This window comes from Oncorhynchus keta, chromosome 20 (genome assembly GCF_023373465.1).
Source record: "Oncorhynchus keta strain PuntledgeMale-10-30-2019 chromosome 20, Oket_V2, whole genome shotgun sequence".
In the NCBI taxonomy this organism is placed as follows: Eukaryota; Metazoa; Chordata; class Actinopteri; order Salmoniformes; family Salmonidae; genus Oncorhynchus; species Oncorhynchus keta.
In genome coordinates this window covers 37,545,226-37,567,069 of record NC_068440.1, presented here as the reverse complement: position 1 = coordinate 37,567,069, position 21,844 = coordinate 37,545,226, and the positions used below count along the sequence as shown (strand labels likewise).

At 44.6% G+C, this 21,844-nt stretch overlaps 2 protein-coding genes across 2 annotated transcripts in view; one reads left to right on the top strand and one right to left on the bottom strand.

Annotated features, from left to right (window-relative positions):
• Positions 1–14,009, bottom strand: part of vars2 (valyl-tRNA synthetase 2, mitochondrial) — a 33,773-nt gene extending 19,764 nt beyond the window's left edge. The window contains exons 1-16 of the mRNA XM_052473158.1: positions 13,910–14,009; positions 13,448–13,636; positions 13,271–13,352; positions 12,509–12,609; positions 11,997–12,118; positions 11,712–11,778; positions 11,526–11,623; positions 11,065–11,146; positions 9,240–9,359; positions 8,169–8,277; positions 6,093–6,163; positions 5,427–5,517; positions 4,978–5,105; positions 4,774–4,877; positions 2,673–2,754; positions 325–401 (exon numbers count right to left, since the gene is read on the bottom strand). Of these exons, the coding sequence (XP_052329118.1) occupies positions 325–401; positions 2,673–2,754; positions 4,774–4,877; positions 4,978–5,105; positions 5,427–5,517; positions 6,093–6,163; positions 8,169–8,277; positions 9,240–9,359; positions 11,065–11,146; positions 11,526–11,623; positions 11,712–11,778; positions 11,997–12,118; positions 12,509–12,609; positions 13,271–13,352; positions 13,448–13,636; positions 13,910–13,963 (1,577 nt within the window). The 5' untranslated portion in view covers positions 13,964–14,009. The remainder of the gene's footprint in view (positions 1–324; positions 402–2,672; positions 2,755–4,773; positions 4,878–4,977; positions 5,106–5,426; positions 5,518–6,092; positions 6,164–8,168; positions 8,278–9,239; positions 9,360–11,064; positions 11,147–11,525; positions 11,624–11,711; positions 11,779–11,996; positions 12,119–12,508; positions 12,610–13,270; positions 13,353–13,447; positions 13,637–13,909) is intronic.
• Positions 14,010–14,289: 280 nt separating this feature from the next.
• ppp1r11 (protein phosphatase 1, regulatory (inhibitor) subunit 11) lies at positions 14,290–19,034 on the top strand. Its single transcript, XM_035795930.2, has 3 exons — positions 14,290–14,596; positions 14,951–15,059; positions 15,242–19,034. The coding sequence occupies exons 1-3, from the start codon at positions 14,519–14,521 to the stop codon at positions 15,424–15,426; spliced, it is 372 nt and encodes a 123-aa protein (XP_035651823.1). The 5' UTR covers positions 14,290–14,518; the 3' UTR covers positions 15,427–19,034.
• The last annotated feature ends 2,810 nt before the right edge of the window (positions 19,035–21,844 follow it).

Here is a 21,844-nt window from a genome sequence, read left to right as displayed (position 1 = left end):
AACACAAACAGGCATCACATTGTTAAAACCACATAAGTCATAACAAGGACTATTTTAATAAAACCAAGGGGTCAAAGAGCAACAATAAAACAATGAAGATGACGGGGCCCGGTGTTGCTAGTCCAGCAGGAAGACAAACAAACACACTGGTTGTTGATTCTCTCACACGTCACACTATTATTGTTCAGTTCAGTCCGGAATATAAATGTGACTGACATCCTAGTTGGAAGATTCCAGATGTCCTGATTATTTCTCTCTCCTTCTGAGAACCTTGCAGCTAGGTCCAGGGGGAGTAATAGTAATACTTTCTCCACTCTTACTGACCTGATGTTGGAGAGCCAGCTACTCCATGTTTTGGTGTAGAAGTGAGGAATGATCTCTAACTGTCCCTCATCTACTGCCTGAGGGAGAGGAGAATGAGAGAGATACACACAGAGAGGGAGAGAGACAGACAGAGAGGGAGAGAGGGAGAGAGAGAGAAAGAGGGGGAGATAGAGAGGGAGAGAGAGGAGAGAAAGAGGGGGAGAGAGAGGGTGGAGAGAGAGAGAGACACACAGAGAGGGAGAGAGAGAAAGAGGGTGGAGAGAGAGAGAGAGAGAGAGAGAGAGAGAGAGAGAGAGAGAGAGAGAGAGAGAGACAGAGAGGGAGAGACAGAGACAGAGAGAAAGAGAAGAGGAGAGAAAGAGAGGGAGAGAGAGAAAAAGGGTGGAGAGAGAGAAAGAGAGAGAGAGAAAGAGGGTGGAGAGAGAGAAAGAGGAGAGAGAGAGAGAGAGAGAGAGAGAGAGAAAGAGGGTGGAGAGAGAAAGAGGGGGAGAGAGAAAGAGGGTGGAGAGAGAGAGAGTGAGAGAGAGAGAGAGAGAGAGAGAGAGAGAGAGAGAGAGAGAGAGAGAGAGAGAGAGAGAGAGAGAAAGAAAGAGGGTGGAGAGAGAAAGAGGGGGAGAGACAAAGAGGGTGGAGAGAGAGAGAGAGAGAGAGAGAGAGAGAGAGAGAGAGAGAGAGAGAGAAAGAGGGTGGAGAGAGAGAGAGAGAGAGAGAGAGAGAGAGAGAGAGAGAGAGAGAGAGAGAGAAAGAGAAGAGAAAGAGGGGGAGAGAGAGTCAGTGCCATGCATTACATCCTCTTCATTGACATGTTCAAATGATAAACAGACCATCTCACCAACACAGACCTCTCACCAACACAGACCCTCTCACCAACACAGCCCTCTCACCAACACAGACCCTCTCACCAACACAGACCCTCTCACCAACACAGACCCTCTCACCAACACAGCCCTCTCACCAACACAGCCCCTCTCACCAACACAGACCCTCTCACCAACACAGACCCTCTCACCAACACAGACCCTCTCACCAACACAGCCCTCTCACCAACACAGACCCTCTCACCAACACAGACCCTCTCACCAACACAGCCCTCTCACCAACACAGCCCCTCTCACCAACACCGACCCTCTCACCAACACAGCCCTCTCACCAACACAGCCCCTCTCACCAACACAGACCCTCTCACCAACCCCCCTCTCACCAACACAGCACCCTCTCACCAACACAGACCCCTCACCAACACAGCCCTCTCACCAACACAGACCCTCTCACCAACACAGACCCTCTCACCAACACAGACCCTCTCACCAACACAGCCCTCTCACCAACACAGCCCCTCTCACCAACACAGACCCTCACCAACACAGCCCTCTCACCAACACAGCCCTCTCACCAACACAGCCCCTCTCACCAACACAGCCCTCTCACCAACACAGCCCCTCTCTCTCACCAACACAGCCCCTCTCACCAACACAGCCCCTCTCACCAACACAGCCCTCTCACCAACACAGCCCCTCTCACCAACACAGCCCCTCTCACCAACACAGCCCCTCTCACCAACACAGCCCCTCTCACCAACACAGACCCTCTCACCAACACAGCCCTCTCACCAACACAGCCCCTCTCACCAACACAGCCCCTCTCACCAACACAGCCCCTCTCACCAACACAGCCCCTCTCACCAACACAGCCCCTCTCACCAACACAGCCCTCTCACCAACACAGCCCCTCTCACCAACACAGACCCTCTCACCAACACAGCCCCTCTCACAACACAGCCTCTCACCAACACAGACCCCTCTCACCAACACAGACCCTCTCACCAACACAGACCCTCTCACCAACACAGACCCTCTCACCAGACCCTCTCACCAACACAGACCCTCTCACCAACACAGACCCTCTCACCAACACAGACCCTCTCACCAACACAGACCCTCTCACCAACACAGACCCTCTCACCAACACAGCCCCTCTCACCAACACAGACCCTCTCACCAACACAGACCCTCTCACCAACACAGACCCTCTCACCAACACAGACCCTCTCACCAACACAGACCCTCTCACCAACACAGACCCTCTCACCAACACAGCCCCTCTCACCAACACAGCCCCTCTCACCAACACAGCCCCTCTCACCAACACAGACCCTCTCACCAACACAGACCCTCTCACCAACACAGACCCTCTCACCAACACAGACCCTCTCACCAACACAGACCCTCTCACCAACACAGGGCAGTGGTTAAAAGCAGTGCACTACGTAGCGAATAAGGTGCCACTGAAGCAGACAGGCTGAGGTGACCTACAGCAAATACTACAACACAAAGAGACAGTCCAATCACCTGTATGGCTCTCTGGGCCATCTCTCCACAACGCACAAACCACTGCTTCTTCAACAAAGGTTCAATGACATCCCCAGAACGACTGACACACAGGAGGGGGAAAGAGGGCAAGAGAAATAATTAGCAGAATAAGACAAAATAGCTTTACCATAGCAACTGGGTGTGGCCTTAACTCTATGGTGAGGTCAATAGGATAGTAAACAAGATGCTGACGATCCTGACGTGTTACCCTGACGTGTTACGTGTTACCCTGACGCGTTACCCTGACGTGTTACGTGTTACCCTGACGTGTTATGTGTTACCCTGACGTGTTACGTGTTACCCTGACGTGTTACGTGTTACCCTGACGTGTTACCCTGACGTGTTACCCTGACGTGTTACCCTGACGTGTTACGTGTTACCCTGACGTGTTACCCTGACATGTTACATGTTACCCTGACGTGTTACGCGTTACCCTGACGTGTTACCCTGACGTGTTACCCTGACATGTTACATGTTACCCTGACGCGTTACCCTGACGTGTTACGTGTTACCCTGACGTGTTACCCTGACGTGTTACCCTGACGTGATACGTGTTACCCTGATGTGTTACGTGTTACCCTGACGTGTTACCCTGGCGTGTTACGTGTTACCCTGACGTGTTACCCTGACGTGATACGTGTTACCCTGACATGTTACCCTGACGTGTTACATGTTACCCTGATGTGTTACGTGTTACCCTGACATGTTACCCTGGCGTGTTACGTGTTACCCTGGCGTGTTATCTGTTCTGTTATTCAGTTCATTTTGGGTAACTGATTGGATTTCTATGTGAAATTGCAGGAGATGGGCATTCTGGATGAATAGCAGGTAACCACATCTAACCCATATCTCTTCTGTTACATATAGTTTACTGACTAAATCACACCAGCTTCTGTACACATATTAGATTACTGACTAAATCAAAACAGGTTCTGGGATAACTGACAGAAAGTATTCCTTTTAGCCAGCAATTCTGAATGTGGTGATTCATTCACTTTCCTCTGTGAAAAAAAACCCTGTCCTGTATGTCACTTGTAAACATACTGTCTTTCAGTGCAAAAGTAATCATGTTTTTAACTTATCCCATCATCTGGGTTTGATTTATCAGGGCACTACATTATTAGGGCACTACATTATCAGGGCACTACATTATCAGGGCACCACATTATCAGGGCACTACATTATCGGGGCACTACATTATCAGGGCACTACATTATCAGGGCACTACATTATCAGGGCACCACATTATCAGGGCACGACATTATCAGGGCACCACATTATCAGGGCACTACATTATCAGGGCACTACATTATCAGGGCACTACATTATCAGGGCACTACATTATCAGGGCACCACATTATCAGGGCACGACATTATTAGGGCACTACATTATCAGGGCACTACATTATCAGGGCACTACATTATCAGGGCACCACATTATCGGGCACTACATTATTAGGGCACTACATTATTAGGGCACTACATTATCAGGGCACCACATTATCAGGGCACCACGTTGTCAGGGCACCACATTGTCAGGGCACTACATTGTCAGGGCACTACATTATTAGGGCACTACATTATCAGGGCACTACATTGTCAGGGCACTACATTATTAGAGCACTACATTATCAGGGAACTACATTATTAGGGCACTACATTATCAGGGCACTACATTATTAGGGCACTACATTATTAGGGCACTACATTATCAGGGCACTACATTATCAGGGCACTACATTGTCAGGGCACTACATTATTAGGGCACTACATTGTCAGGGCACTACATTATCAGGGCACTACATTATTAGGGCACTACATTATCAGGGCACCACATTGTCAGGGCACCACATTGTCAGGGCACTACATTATCAGGGCACTACATTATTAGGGCACTACATTGTCAGGGCACTACATTATTAGGGCACTACATTGTCAGGGCACTACATTATTAGGACACTACATTATCGGGGCACTACATTATTAGGGCACTACATTATCAGGGCACTACATGATGTGATTCGAACACCCTTTCCCTCTCAAGAGAGAGAGGGAACAGACAGTGAATGTCTCCCTCTACCTGCAGACAGGTAAAGACATGGCATGATCCCTTTTCCCTCTGAACAGCATCTTCTCTGTCAGTGCATCGATCACTTGTTCTCTGGCATCAAAACGCTTCACTCCCTGTGATGGGAGGGAAAGATTAGATATCTCTCAGATGTTACGGAACTGCCAGACAGAACACAGCAACTGACAACACCAATCTCTCGATGAGATAGTGTACCTCCAGCCATTGACCACAGAGAGGGGTCATTGTGCCGTCTCCTCCAATCACAGTGAGGCGAGGAAGAGAGTGCCGCTGGGAAAGCAGGAAGTCAGTGTGGTCGTGAGCTGGAGTAACTTTTACAGCACCTGAGAAACACAGACAGAAACAAACGGACAGACAGGGACAGACAGAGACAGACGCAGATGGACAGAGAAAGAGAGCGAGAGAGACAGACAGAGAGAAAGAGAGACAGACAGGCGGATAGGACAGACAGACAGACAGACAGACAGACAGACAGACAGACAGACAGACAGACAGAACAATAAAGAAGGAATGGTTTTCAGAATAATCGTTGTTTTGTACCATAACAGCCTTTAGCATAACTAGCTTGTTCTTGTTCCTGATGCATTGCTGTTCAAATTCCATCAGATCATTATCTAGTCAGATCATCAAGACCGTTCCTGTACCTGTACCCAGCTCCATGTCCACCATAGTGTCAGTGATGATGGGTAAGAGTCGGTCAGCGAATGGGTGTCTGCACTGTTTACCATGAACTGCCTGCAAGACAGATAGTAGTGAACCATTTAGAAGTCTCTGCTAAAAGACAACTCGTAATCATACACAGTGGTACAATAAAGATACATTTAGAAGTCTCTGCTAAAAGACAACTTGTAATCATACACAGTGGTACAATAAAGATACATTTAGAAGTATATTAGCCTGATATCGAGGGTCCTCGGGATTTAATCTGAAGTATACAAGCCTGATATCGAGGGTCCTCAGGATGTAATCTGAAGTATACTAGCCTGATATCGAGGGTCCTCAGGATGTAATCTGAAGTATACTAGCCTGATATCGAGGGTCCTCAGGATTTAATCTGAAGTATTCTATGATATCGAGGGTCCTCAGGATGTAATCTGAAGTATTCTAGCCTGATATCGAGGGTCCTCAGGATTTAATCTGAAGCCTGATATCGAGGGTCCTCAGGATGTAATCTGAAGTATACTAGCCTGATATCGAGGGTCCTCAGGATGTAATCTGAAGTATACTAGCCTGATATCGAGGGTCCTCAGGATGTAATCTGACTAGCCTGATATCGAGGGTCCTCAGGATTTAATCTGAAGTATTCTAGCCTGATATCGAGGGTCCTCAGGATGTAATCTGAAGTATACTAGCCTGATATCGAGGGTCCTCAGGATGTAATCTGAAGTATACTAGCCTGATATCGAGGGTCCTCAGGATGTAATCTGAAGTATTCTAGCCTGATATCGAGGGTCCTCAGGATGTAATCTGAAGTATACTAGCCTGATATCGAGGGTCCTCAGGATGTAATCTGAAGTATACTAGCCTGATATCGAGGGTCCTCAGGATTTAATCTGAAGTATACTAGCCTGATATCGAGGGTCCTCAGGATGTAATCTGAAGTATACTAGCCTGATATCGAGGGTCCTCAGGATGTAATCTGAAGTATACTAGCCTGATATCGAGGGTCCTCAGGATTTAATCTGAAGTATTCTAGGATGTAATCCTGATATCGAGGGTCCTCAGGATGTAATCTGAAGTATACTAGCCTGATATCGAGGGTCCTCAGGATGTAATCTGAAGTATACTAGCCTGATATCGAGGGTCCTCAGGATGTAATCTGAAGTATACCTCAGGATAGCCTCAGGATAATCTGAAGGCCTGATATCGAGGGTCCTCAGGATTTAATCTGAAGTATACTAGCCTGATATCGAGGGTCCTCAGGATGTAATCTGAAGTATACTAGCCTGATATCGAGGGTCCTCAGGATGTAATCTGAAGTATACTAGCCTGATATCGAGGGTCCTCAGGATGTAATCTGAAGTATACTAGCCTGATATCGAGGGTCCTCAGGATGTAATCTGAAGTATACTAGCCTGATATCGAGGGTCCTCAGGATGTAATCTGAAGTATACTAGCCTGATATCGAGGGTCCTCAGGATGTAATCTGAAGTATACTAGCCTGATATCGAGGGTCCTCAGGATTTAATCTGAAGTATACTAGCCTGATATCGAGGGTCCTCAGGATGTAATCTGAAGTATACTAGCCTGATATCGAGGGTCCTCAGGATGTAATCTGAAGTATACTAGCCTGATATCGAGGGTCCTCAGGATGTAATCTGAAGTATACTAGCCTGATATCGAGGGTCCTCAGGATGTTAATCTGAAGTATACTAGCCTGATATCGAGGGTCCTCAGGATGTAATCTGAAGTATACTAGCCTGATATCGAGGGTCCTCAGGATTTAATCTGAAGTATACTAGCCTGATATCGAGGGTCCTCAGGATGTAATCTGAAGTATACTAGCCTGATATCGAGGGTCCTCAGGATGTAATCTGAAGTATACTAGCCTGATATCGCCTCAGGATATCGAGGGTCCTCAGGATGTAATCTGAAGTATACTAGCCTGATATCGAGGGTCCTCAGGATGTAATCTGAAGTATACTAGCCTGATATCGAGGGTCCTCAGGATGTAATCTGAAGTATACTAGCCTGATATCGAGGGTCCTCAGGATGTAATCTGAAGTATACTAGCCTGATATCGAGGGTCCTCAGGATTTAATCTGGAAGTATACTAGCCTGATATCGAGGGTCCTCAGGATTTAATCTGAAGTATACTAGCCTGATATCGAGGGTCCTCAGGATGTAATCTGAAGTATACTAGCCTGAGCCTGATAATCTGAGGCCTGATATCCCTCAGGATTTAATCTGAAGTATACTAGCCTGATATCGAGGATGTAATCTGAAGTATACTAGCCTGATATCGAGGGTCCTCAGGATGTAATCTGAAGTATACTAGCCTGATATCGAGGGTCCTCAGGATTTAATCTGAAGTATACTAGCCTGATATCAGGGTCCTCAGGATTTAATCTGAAGTATACTCCTGATATCGGGGTCCTCAGGATTTAATCGAGTATACTAGCCTGATATCGAGGGTCCTCAGGATGTAATCTGCCACCTGATATCTCCATCTAATAAAGAGAATCGAGAGATTTAATCTGAAGTATAGCCTGATATCGACCTCAGGAAAGATGGGAGAGATCCCAGAGAACAGCAGACATACAGGAAGATCACGACTCAGATACTGAGATTACATCTCAAATGGCACCCTATTCCCTACACAATGCACTACTTTTGTCCAGAGCCCTAAATAGGGTGCCATTTGGGACTCAAACCCAACCACTCACCCTGGCCGTCTATAGGGTAGCTAAAGGTGACCATGGTCCCAAACTCCACCCTGTTCTGGTAGCCAGGGACAGACAACAGGGTTCTGCCAGACAGCTGCTTGGAGTCAACCTGCAGGAAGCGTCAACAAATCTCTCATATAAAACACCACGACGATTCATCATCTCAAGTTTACAATTTAATTTGTACAAACTGAAGCTGTACAGCATGTTCTGTAGCACATAGCAAAGATGATGTTGTTGCTAAAGTGACATGCTAACACTATGAGAGTAGAGGGTCTCGTCTAATAGTTAAGACTAACCTCTACGTCGGAGATGGCCGACTAACCTCTACGTCGGAGATGGCCGACTAACCTCTACGTCGGAGATGGCCGACTAACCTCTACGTCGGAGATGGCCGACTAACCTCTACGTCGGAGATGGCCGACTAACCTCTACGTCGGAGATGGCCGACTAACCTCTACGTCGGAGATGGCCGACTAACCTCTACGTCGGAGATGGCCGACTAACCTCTACGTCGGAGATGGCCGACTACCCTCTACGTCAGAGATGGCCGACTATATCAGAGATGGCCGACTATATCAGAGATGGCCGACTATATCAGAGATGGCCGACTATATCAGGGATGGCCGACTATATCAGAGATGGCCGACTAACCTCTACGTCGGAGATGGCCGACTAACCTCTACGTCGGAGATGGCCGACTAACCTCTACGTCGGAGATGGCCGACTATATCAGGGATGGCCGACTATATCAGAGATGGCCGACTAACCTCTACGTCGGAGATGGCCGACTATATCAGAGATGGCCGACTACCCTCTACGTCAGAGATGGCCGACTATATCAGAGATGGCCGACTACCCTCTACGTCAGAGATGGCCGACCATATCAGAGATGGCCGACTACCCTCTACGTCAGAGATGGCCGACTATATCAGAGATGGCCGACTAACCTCTACGTCGGAGATGGCCGACTATATCAGGGATGGCCGACTATATCAGGGATGGCCGACTATATCAGAGATGGCCGACCATATCAGAGGTGATAGACTATATCAGAGATGATAGACTAACCTCTATATCAGAGATGGCCGACTCCAAAGCACAGCTCCAGTTGACCAGCCCCTCAGAGCGATAGATCAGACCAGAGTCACACAGCCTTACAAAGGCCTCGGTCACAGCACTGCTGAAGCCCTGAAAATACCCACACACAAAAGGTACACACGCACGCACGCACGCACGCACGCACCCACACACACACACACACACACACGAAGAAAGAGCTGAGCGGACAATAACATAACCTGTATGTGATAATGACATCGATAACATAACCTGTATGTGATAATGACATCAATAACATAACCTGTATGTGATAATGACATCGATAACATAACCTGTATGTGATAATGACATCAATAACAAAACCTGTATGTGATAATGACATCAATAACATAACCTGTATGTGATAATGACATCGATAACATAACCTGTATGTGATAATGACATCAATAACATAACCTGTATGTGATAATGACATCAATAACCTAACCCGTATGTGATAATGACATCAATAACATAACCTACAATAACAATACTATAACAGTATGTGATAATGACATCTATCTCCTGTTTCTGATAACATAACCTGTATGTGATAATGACATCAATAACATAACCTGTATGTGATAATGACATCAATAACATAACCTGTATGTGATAATGACATCAATAACATAACATACTACAATAACAATACTATAACAGTGTGGTATATAAGTAGACCAGACTTGCTTTCTGTTTCTGTAGCATTATCAACACCCCCTGGACAGGACACTAGTCTATCTCCTGTTTCTGATAAACACCCCCTGGACAGGACACTAGTCTATCTCCTGTTTCTGTAGCATTATCAACACCCCCTGGACAGGACACTAGTCTATCTCCTGTTTCTGTAGCATTATCAACACCCCCTGGACAGGACACTAGTCTATCTCCTGTTTCTGATGAACACCCCCTGGACAGGACACTAGTCTATCTCCTGTTTCTGATGAACACCCCCTGGACAGGACACTAGTCTATCTCCTGTTTCTGATCAACACCCCCTGGACAGGACACTAGTCTATCTCCTGTTTCTGATCAACACCCCCTGGACAGGACACTAGTCTATCTCCTGTTTCTGTAGCATTATCAACACCCCCTGGACAGGACACTAGTCTATCTCCTGTTTCTGATCACCCCCTGGACAGGACACCTATCTCCTGTTTCTGACAGGACAGGACACTAGTCTATCTCCTGTTTCTGATCAACAGGACACCTATCTCCTGTTTCTGTAGCATTATCAACACCCCCTGGACAGGACACTAGTCTATCTCCTGTTTCTGATCAACACCCCCTGGACAGGACACTAGTCTATCTCCTGTTTCTGATCAACACCCCCTGGACAGGACACTAGTCTATCTCCTGTTTCTGATCAACACCCCCTGGACAGGACACTAGTCTATCTCCTGTTTCTTATCAACACCCCCTGGACAGGACACTAGTCTATCTCCTGTTTCTGATCAACACCCCCTGGACAGGACACTAGTCTATCTCCTGTTTCTGATCAACACCCCCTGGACAGGACACTAGTCTATCTCCTGTTTCTGATCAACACCCCCTGGACAGGACACTAGTCTATCTCCTGTTTCTGATCAACACCCCCTGGACAGGACACTAGTCTATCGCGGCACAGTATCTCCAATCTATTTCCTTAATGCTGAGACTCATAGGGTCCCATTTTTACAGTCTCTGGTAGGACTTGGCCCAGGGATCGAACTCCCAACCATCCAATCTCAGGGCGGACATTCTAACCACAAGGCCAGTGAGTCTGTGATGATGTAGTGTAATAGTACTGTCTTACTGGATCCATGGTGAAGCAGGATCTGCTCCAGTCCAGAGACACACCAAGTTTCCTCAGCTGGTGATAGATCTCCTCTCCCTTCCTGGAACACACACACAGACAGAACCCATACTAGAACACACAGACAGACAGAACCTGTACTGGAACACACAGACAGACAGAACCTGTACTGGAACACACAGACAGACAGAACCTGTACTGGAACACACAGACAGACAGAACCCGTACTGGAACACACAGACAGAACCCTTACTAGAACACACAGACAGAACCAAACATGAAAATAGAATCATCTTGCTTTATCTCATTAAGAAGATGGATAGTTGTAGGATTCTACTAATGACAGTGGAAAGCAGTGTCAGAGAACAGCAGGCAGAGGAGAGAGAGAGAAACAGAAAAAGGGAGAGAGAAAGAGAGATAGAGACGAATAATAAGAGGACAGAAAGGGACCTCATACTCACTCTTTCTTCCACGTCCACACCTCCTTTAGAAACTCCTCCCTGCTGAGGTCCTGTCTTCGCTTGCCTCGTTCCCTAAACAACCTCCTCTCCACCACCGTCTGAGATTAAGACCAGAAGGTTGGACACAGGTTTTACATTTAGCTTGAAAGAGAAGATAATATGGATAGCCAGGTCAGGTAGACATACCTGCGTAGCGATGCCTGCATGGTCACAGCCTGGTACCCAGACAACTTTGTAGCCCTGCATCCTCCTCCTGATACAACCACACATTCAATCAGTACAACAATACACTTCATCACATCTCCTAAAACATGCCAAATACATTAGCCGTTCAAAAAGTAACACATTTCAGCTCTGAGATCTGATCTCATATGACGGAGAGGAATTTGATGTGGTGCCATTTCTTCTCAGCCAAAAAAAGGAAACATCTCTAACAGACTGATTCTATTATTGTCCGTGAGAAATAGTTACCAGCGGACCAATGCATCCTCTATGGCCACTGTGAGTGCATGGCCGAGGTGCAGCGTGCCAGTCACATTAGGCGGAGGGATACACATTGAGAAGGAGCGATTCACAGCATGTGGCAGTCTGTCCTAAACGTTGATACAACAACAAAAATAACAACATGGGCATTAGACTAAATCTAACTATTAAAGCTGTGTTATCCAGATAGATTGTTATTAGAGCTGTGTTATCCAGATAGATTGTTATTAGAGCTGTGTTATCCGGATAGATTGTTATTAGAGCTGTGTTATCCGGATAGATTGTTATTAGAGCTGTGTTATCCGGATAGATTGTTATTAGAGCTGTGTTATCCGGATAGATTGTTATTAGAGCTGTGTTATCTGGATAGATTGTTATTAGAGCTGTGTTATCTGGATAGATTGTTATTAGAGCTGTGTTATCTGGATAGATTGTTCCTAACATGGGAGCATCATCAGGCAGTATGAAATATGGCTTATTATAATGCTCTATTCACTTACATTGATCTCTGGGGTGAAGAAGCCTTCTTTCTCCCACCACGAGTACCAACTGGTCTCCACATACTCCGGGCTGTAGGACGAAGGGAAGGGCAGGGTGGTGTCTAAACAAGGGATGGTGAATAAGAAGAGAGGAATTTATTTAGAGAGAGAGTGTTGCCACACGGGAGCAAGGCGAGTGCGTCAATAGACCACTTGTTGTATTATCCCAGTGAAACCAGCCTGATCTCTGCGTTTAGGACAGGACGTAAGGGTGGGTGTAAGTCTTTTAGGACTGGGAATTGCCAGGGACCTCACGATACGATATTATCACGATACGATATTATCGCGATACGATATTATCGCGATACGATATTATCACGACACGATATTATCGCGATACGTTGGTGCCAAAACGATATGTATTGCGATTCTCCTGATTCTATATGTAATTGCAATTCGATACTGTGATTTTCCTGTTGAGATTTGATGTTACAAACATATTGCTCACCATATGTCTGCTGCAGAGGGACAAGACAGAGACATGATAACGAGTTTTGAATCAGTCACGGAAATAAAAGTGCTGAAAACACATTGGCTCCCTATTTAAAAAGAATATGGAAAACAAGCAATGAAGGAAAAATACTGGAGTATTGCCAACTAGTGTAAAAAATATTATTGCGATATTGTCAAAACGATACAATATATATCTTCAAAAAGAATATGCCGATATGTAACTGTATCCATTTTGTCCTCCATCACTAAAGTCTTTGGGACATTCATTACCTTTCTTCTCCCCAGGAGGTGTTGAAACACTGTACGCTATCCTCTCTTTCTCACTCCATTTCATTCCTTGATCTTCAACATTCTGAAAATGGATTTAACTTTCATGTAAAACAAAACAAGTCTCTGTCTTTGTTTGTTATGTGTAAGAGTCCACTAACTAGGAGTGAGGTCACCTACGTTGTGTTGACTTCTCAGTATGGCCTCCTCCTTATCTCTCCTCCGCCTCTCTTTCTCCGCCTGGGTCCGGGGAGTAGATTGAGGAGGAGGTTTTTCCGCATTGTGAGCATAGAGCCTACGTGAACATTTTCTGTGTATTGCCCTCTCTGCTGCCCTCACAGAGAGGTCACAGGCGGACCTCCACATCCCCTGCAAAACAAATCAAGAGAAAATGAAAGCAAAGCAAATAAGGCAGCCAGTGATTTCCCATAGACTACATGAGTCTAGGAGCCCCTTCATTGGAAACATTTTAAAGACATTTTCAAATACATTCCAATAATACATTTCAAACATGCCATGGGTCTAGGCATTTGCTTTCTGTTTGCTAATTACGCTGCCTGGATAAGTGCATGAATGATAATTGAAGCTAGGTGATACATTGGGGTAAAACAGACTCGGAAGATAATAATATTTTAAATGCACCTCTTCAGAGACTTCTGTCACTTTGCTACGTTGCTGTTTTATAGTCATATTCATAATAATATATATTGATTGAGCGCTGTTGACTCCATTATTCCAATGAATGATAAATAATATGTGCTCTACCTTCAAGATGACGTGCTCGTGGGCGCAGACATGTTAAACTAGCTGCGACCTTTCAACTACGACCTAACGGAGAATATACTCATTTGTTCACTATATCTTAATTGTAATTTGTTTGACACTTTATCAAACACTTTATGAATTATGTAGAACTGATAGCCTAAACAGATTTTACAGTTTCTTATTGACTAGCTATGTCTTTCGTGTCCCAACCATAGCAAAAGTGCATCAAGCTCAATGTTCCCCACCGGACTCGTTTGTGCGGGGAGCAACCGGAAGTGGTCCGTCTGTGAATTCCTTCCCCAAAAAAATCTTCTCGCCGAACGTCCAAAGAGGAGTCAGAGTATCTCGACAGGGTTGATCACGATTAATTCGACTCGACGTGTCGGATTGAAGAAACCGAGTGATTGTTGTTCATAAAATAACGTCAGTTGACATTTCGCTTGTTGACAGCTGGTGCGAGCTCAAAACCGACAGGTTAATATCAGGATGGCGGAGGCGCCAGGTACTTCTAGCGAGACGATAACGGAGACCGTTCAAGTTGACACACCGCCACCGCCCCAGCAGGTAAGCTAGCTATAGAAACTGCTATAATTAGCGAATAATATGATGATGAAGAAGGATAATAACTAGGTAGATATGCATCATGTGGCCGCACCAAAGATTGGAGCTAACGTTAGCTAGGTATTTTAACTAACTCCAGTTAGCTAGTTACCATTAGCACCACAGCCATAATAACCGTTAGCTAGCTCCTAGAATCATGACGAAATTATTTGACCTTACTTCACTTGATCTAGCCTAGCTGTCAAGTTTAGTACATTGCCAGTAGTACACGTAAATATTGATGTCGACTGGCTACAGGGCCCTGTTGACAAGAGAAACACCCAATGCCTGTTATGTGTGTCTCTGCGTGTCTCTCAGGAGGGACGTAGCCTGACCATCAAGCTGAGGAAGAGAAAGACTGACAAGAAGGTGGAGTGGTCCAGCGACACAGTGGACAACGAGCATCTGGGAAGGAGGTCCTCCAAGTGTGAGTGTCCATTTCCCACCTGTTTCCCGACTGTTCAGATGCAGCCACCTGTTCTGTCATCGTCCCAGCTGGGTCTCTGCGATAGATACCTGGGGGTGATGTTATTTACACAGGCCTGTGCATGCTGCAGTTCTAGATATTATTGGTGGCTGATGACTGAGTATTCTTGACCCCTCCCCCAGGTTGCTGCGTCTACGAGAAGCCCAAACAGTTTGGGGAGTCCTCCTCTGAAAGTGAGGGAGATGACGAGGGCTGTGGAAGTGCACACTGCATTCTGGGACATGGGAAAGACGGCAGGCATGGACACAGAGGAGGGGGTGGGGGGAGTACGGTTCCTCCAAGCTCTGGGGGATCACATGCCCACTAATGATTAGGAATGGTGCTGAGGGAGGAATGGAGCATAGGGATTCTTCAGTCGATGACAATGACACATTATACTGCTACACACACGCTCTCATTTAGTTCAGTCACTGCAGTACTGAGAGGAAAAGGACGAGACAGATAAAACTGAGGGAGGGAGAGAGCCTATATTTCTGCCTGTTTGATAAGAAAAAGGGGTACAATCATTTTCCTTATTTTTATAAATAATAATTATCCTTATTTATTGATTTGTCGTAATACTTGATTTTACTTAATTATGTGTCAGTATCTTAGCCTGAGTGCCAGACAGTGTTCCTTCTTGTCAAACAAGGATTTGGAAATATGATTATGTAACATTGTAGAGTGCATAAATAGTCTAGTACCCAGGCTACCACTAGGTCTGGGTCCCAAATCACACCCTGTTCCCTATATACGGCCCTGGTCAGAAGTATTCACCCCTCTTGGCATTTTTCCTATTTTGTTCCATTACAACCTGACATTTTAAATGTATTTTTATTTGGATTTCATGTAATGGACAGACACAAAATGGTCCCAATTGATGAAGTGAAATGAAAAAAATTACTTGTTTCAACAACAAAAAATGTGAAAGTGGTGCATATGTATTCACCCCCTTTGCTATGAAGCCCTTAAATAAGATCTGGTGCAACCAATTACCTTCAGAAGTCACATAATTAGTTAAATAAAGTCCACCTGTGTGCAATCTAAGTGTCACATGATCTGTCGTATATCTACTGAGATCATACATCTGTTCTAAAAGGTCTGCAACATCACCAAACAAGCGGCACCATGAAGACCAAGGAGCGATCCAAACAGGTCAGGGACAAAGTTGTGGAGAAGTACAAAGTATTTTTTTTAAATATCAGAAACTTTGAACATCCTACGAAGCACCATTAAAATCGTTTAAAAAATGGAAAGAATATGGCACCACAACAAACCTGCCAAGAGAGGGCCGCACGCCAAAACTCACAGACCAGGCAAGGAGGCCATTATTCAGAGAGGCAACAAAGAGACCAAAGATAACCCTGAAGGTGCTGCAAAGCTCCACAGCGGAGTTTGGAGTATCTGTCCATACGTACTCTCCACAGAGTTTGGCTTTAAGGAAGAGTGGCCAGAAAAAAGCCATTGCTCAAAGAAAAAATAAGCAAACACGTTTGGTGTTTGCCAAAAGTCATGTGGGAGACTCCCCAAACATATGGAAGAAGGTACTCTGGTTAGAATGAGACAAAAAATGTTGCTTTTTGGCCATCAAAGAAAACGCTATGTCTTGCGTAAACCCAACACCTCTCATCACCCCGAGAACAACATCCCCACAGTGAAGCATGGTGGTGGCAGCATCATGCTGTGGGGATGTTTTTCATCGGCAGGGACTGGGAAACTGGTCAGAATTTAAGAAATGATGGTTGTCGCTAAATACATGGAAGTTCTTGAGGGAAACCTGTTTCAGTCTTCCAGAGATTTGAGACTGGGATGGAGGTTCACCATCCAGGAGGACAATGACCCTAAGCATACTGCTAAAGCAACACTCGAGTGGTTTAAGGGGAAACATTTAAATGTCTTTGAATGGCCTATTCAAAGCCCAGACCTCAATCCAATTGAGAATCTGTGGTATGACTTAAAGATTGTTGTACACCAGCGGAATCCAACCACCTTGAAGGAGCTGGACCAGTTTTGCCTGGGAAGAATGTGCAAAAATCCCAATGGATAGATGTGCCAAGCTCATAGAGACATACTCCAAGAGACTTGCAGCTGTAGTTGCTGCAAATGGTGTCTCTAAAAAGTATTGACTTTGGGGGGTGAATAGTTTTGCACACTCAAGTTTTCAGTTTTTCTTTTGTCTTATTTCTTGTTTGTTTCACCCCAAAAAAATATTTTGCATCTTCAAAGTGGTAGACATGTTGTGTAAATCAAATGATACAAACCCTCTAAAAATCCAGTTTAATTCCAGGTTGTAAGGCAAAAAAATAGGAAAAATGCCACGGGGGGTGAATACTTATGCAAACTTTTAATTATTTTTTTTATCTCTGTTTCAAAGTAATGGTTTTAAAAAGCTCCATTAATACTTAAACAGCAAACACTTCTTGTTTTATGGACACATTGTTTTACATAAACTATCAGTAAACATTAAAGATGTTTAGGGGAGTATTTAGGACCGTTTTAATTTTTGTATATGTTTTTTTGTGGGACACTGTTTTAAGGAGAAGTTTTGAGATAAGCTGGTCTTGTTATTCTTATTTTCACGTGAAATTGCTGTCGTCATTACATATCACCTTTTAGTTGAGTGCAGTGAAAATGTGTTGATGCAGTATACTCTGTCCATCCTTTACAGACAATCCTCAGGAGTGTTGAGTACATCAGTCTCAGCACTTCAAATAAGAACAGAATTGGTGGCAAATTGCCTTAAATTCTGAGATGTCAAACATTCTTTCTAATAATATTTCAAGAGAAGATATTGAAAGGATAAAACATTTATTTTGTATTTATGAGGTTTGAGATAAGAGATGTCAACTTATAAGAATCAGGAAAAAAGCTCACAAATCACACATCCTTTTTTTTGGCCTCTGAGAAGGAATGCACTAGGGCAACGTTGGCACTGACTAAAGCTGCATGCTGATTGGTTTCTGGAAAGTAAGTTGCCTTTGGAAATTCTAGGCTTTTGCCTCTATTGGCACTTTATCTGCTGTGATCAGCAGAAGAAAATTATTATTTTTTTCAACGAGATGAGAGAAATGACATTTATTTGGTGCTGCTGCGTACATTCAGTACTACACTGAGAAATGACATTTATTTGGTGCTGCTGCGTACATTCAGTACTACACTGAGAAATGACATTTATTTGGTGCTGCTGCGTACATTCAGTACTACACTGAGAAATGACATTTATTTGGTGCTGCTGCGTACATTCAGTACTACACTGAGAAATGACATTTATTTGGTGCTGCTGCGTACATTCAGTACTACACTGAGAAATGACATTTATTTGGTGCTGCTGCGTACATTCAGTACTACACTGAGAAATGACATTTATTTGGTGCTGCTGCGTACATTCAGTACTACACTGAGAATATAGTAAGTCTGACAACACGTGGTATACAGTCAAGGTTCTCCCCGGGATTAAGTGGTGCTGCTGAGTACCTTTTTTTCTTTGAACACCTGTAACTGCCATTTCCTGCAATCAATGAACAAAACATGCCCTTAAACGACAACATATTGGAGAACCGTGTATACAGTAATCCGGATCAGACAGTTCAACTAAAGGCATGGGAGAGATGATAGTATTTTAATGAAGAGGGAGAAGGTGCATGATGAATTGCTCACTCGGGCTGTGTTCATGTCTCCACTGACAACATTTCACTGTGTAGGGCTTCATCCTCCGTTGTTCCAAACACGATACTACTACTACTACTGTGCTTGATCTGTGACAACATAACCTCTATGTATAAAGCATTACACACTATCCCACCAAAGCCACCATTTTCTATAACAGATACACACGTACAATGTTACTGTATTGGTGAAGCACCTTTCTGTACATAAAATAAATCATATGAGAGCAGATTTAATGTGAATAAAATCAAGGTTTGAACTGTGTTGAAATCACTTTGTCCAAGTGTCTTACATGAGATGAACATGAGATGTTTGTGCATGTTATTGATTCTTCAAGACTGCATGGAAATGTCAACATGGGTTTATTATTCTATTAGTTGTGGACCATCTCCCAACAACCCCACCTGAGATATTTCAGGCCAGGGTTATATTCACTAGGAACCACATTGGGAGCAAACAGGCCGAAAGAAGGAGAGACGACCAGAACATGTTCAGTAAGAAACGCTCACTTTCATTGCAAAATGTTTTGCTACAGTGAGCACTAATGAATAAATCTCCCATCAACCCCACCTACAAGATAGTTCAGGTTTCCAGTACTGTACCTTAGTTAACTTCATCTCACTGTAGTTCACAAAGTAGGTCAACACAGAGGAAGACTGAATTAGTGGTTGGTGGCCATGGAGACAGAAGTAAAAATAAGTAATATAATCAGGTCACATTCAGGGACCTGTTCTGATGGGATCAGTGAGGTTATTCTGGTGTTTCTCTGTCCTGCTGCTAAAAGTATGAATCCTATTGACACAGCGCTCCCAATACCTGACACATGGCCTTGGATGTATCCCAATACCTGACACATGGCTTTGGATGTATCCCAATACCTGACACATGGCCTTGGATGTATCCCAATACCTGACACATGGCCTTGGATGTATCCCAATACCTGACACATGGCCTTGGATGTATCCCAATACCTGACACATGGCCTTGGATGTATCCCAATACCTGACACATGGCCTTGGATGTATCCCAATACCTGACACATGGCCTTGGATGTATCCCAATACCTGACACATGGCCTTGGATGTATCCCAATACCTGACACATGGCTTTGGATGTATCCCAATACCTGACACATGGCCTTGGATGTATCCTCAATACCTGACACATGGCCTTGGATGTATCCCAATACCTGACACATGGCTTTGGATGTATCCCAATACCTGACACATGGCTTTGGATGTATCCCAATACCTGACACATGGCCTTGGATGTATCCCAATACCTGACACATGGCTTTGGATGTATCCCAATACCTGACACATGGCCTTGGATGTATCCCAATACCTGACACATGGCTTTGGATGTATCTTACCTGACACATGGCCTTTGGATGTATCCCAATACCTGACACATGGCCTTGGATGTATCCCAATACCTGACACATGGCCTTGGATGTATCCCAATACCTGACACATGGCTTTGACACATGGCCTTGGATGTATCCAATACCTGACACATGGCCTTGGATGTATCTCAATACCTGACACATGGCTTTGGATGTATCCCAATACCTGTGTATCCCAAATGACACATGGCCTTGGATGTATCCCTACCTGAGGCTTTGGATGTATCCCAATACCTGACACATGCACCGTATGACCCTTGGATGGCTAGCACCGTTAGCACCGTATGCCCTATAGTGTATCCCAAATAGCACCGTATAGTGTATCCCTATAGTGTATCCCAAATAGCACCGTATTCCCTATAGTGTATCCCAAATAGCACCGTATTCCCTATAGTGTATCCCAAATAGCACCGTATTCCCTATAGTGTATCCCAAATAGCACCGTATTCCCTATAGTGTATCCCAAATAGCACCGTATTCCCTATAGTGTATAGTGTATCCCAAATAGCACCGTATGCCCTAAATAGCACCGTATTCCCTAGTGTATCCCAAATAGCACCGTAGTGTATCCCTAAATAGTGTATGCTCCCAAATAGCACCGTATTCCCTATAGTGTATCCCAAATAGCACCGTATGCCCTATAGTGTATCCCAAATAGCACCGTATTCCCTATAGTGTATCCCTATAGTGTATCCCAAATAGCACCGTTTTCCCTATAGTGTATCCCAAATAGCACCGTATGCCCTATAGTGTATCCCAAATAGCACCGTATTCCCTATAGTGTATCCCAAATAGCACCGTATTCCCTATAGTGTATCCCAAATAGCACCGTTTTCCCTATATTTTATCCCAAATAGCACCGTATTCCCTATAGTGTATCCCAAATAGCACCGTATGCCCTATAGTGTATCCCAAATAGCACCGTATTCCCTATAGTGTATCCCAAATAGCATCATGTGCCCTATAGTTTATCCCAAATAGCTCCGTATTCCCTATAGTGTATCCCAAATAGCACCGTATTCCCTATAGTGTATCCCAAATAGCACCGTATTCCCTATAGTGTATCCCAAATAGCACTGTGTGCCCTATAGTTTATCCCAATTAGCACCGTATTCCCTATAGTGTATCCCAAATCGCACCGTGTGCCCTATAGTTTATCCCAATTAGCACCGTATGCCCTATAGTGTATCCCAAATAGCACCGTATGCCCTATAGTGTATCCCAAATAGCACCGTATTCCCTATAGTGTATCCCAAATAGCACCGTGTGCACTAGTTTATCCCAAATAGCACCGTATTCCCTATAGTGTATCCCAAATAGCACCGTATGCCCTATAGTGTATCCCAAATAGCACCGTTTTCCCTATAGTGTATCCCAAATAGCACCGTATTCCCTATAGTGTATCCCAAATAGCACCGTATGCCCTATAGTGTATCCCAAATAGCACCGTATGCCCTATAGTGTATCCCAAATAGCACCGTTTTCCCTATAGTGTATCCCAAATAGCACCGTATGCCCTATAGTGTATCCCAAATAGCACCATATTCCCTATTGTGCACTACTTTTGACCAGGTCTCTGGTACTACTACATAGATAATAGGGTGTCTTTTGGGACGTACACCTTGTTATTAGATAGGAGATCCCTATAGTTACAAATGTGTTATGGAATGAGTAC

Bases quoted from the DNA above. Each gene is read 5' to 3' on its own strand.
- ppp1r11 (XM_035795930.2), top strand. From the start codon at position 14,519: ATGGCGGAGGCGCCAGGTACTTCTAGCGAGACGATAACGGAGACCGTT. The intron at 14,597-14,950 runs GTAAGCTAGCTA...CGTGTCTCTCAG, and splicing joins CACCGCCACCGCCCCAGCAG to GAGGGACGTAGCCTGACCAT. The intron at 15,060-15,241 runs GTGAGTGTCCAT...CCCCTCCCCCAG, and splicing joins GGGAAGGAGGTCCTCCAAGT to GTTGCTGCGTCTACGAGAAG.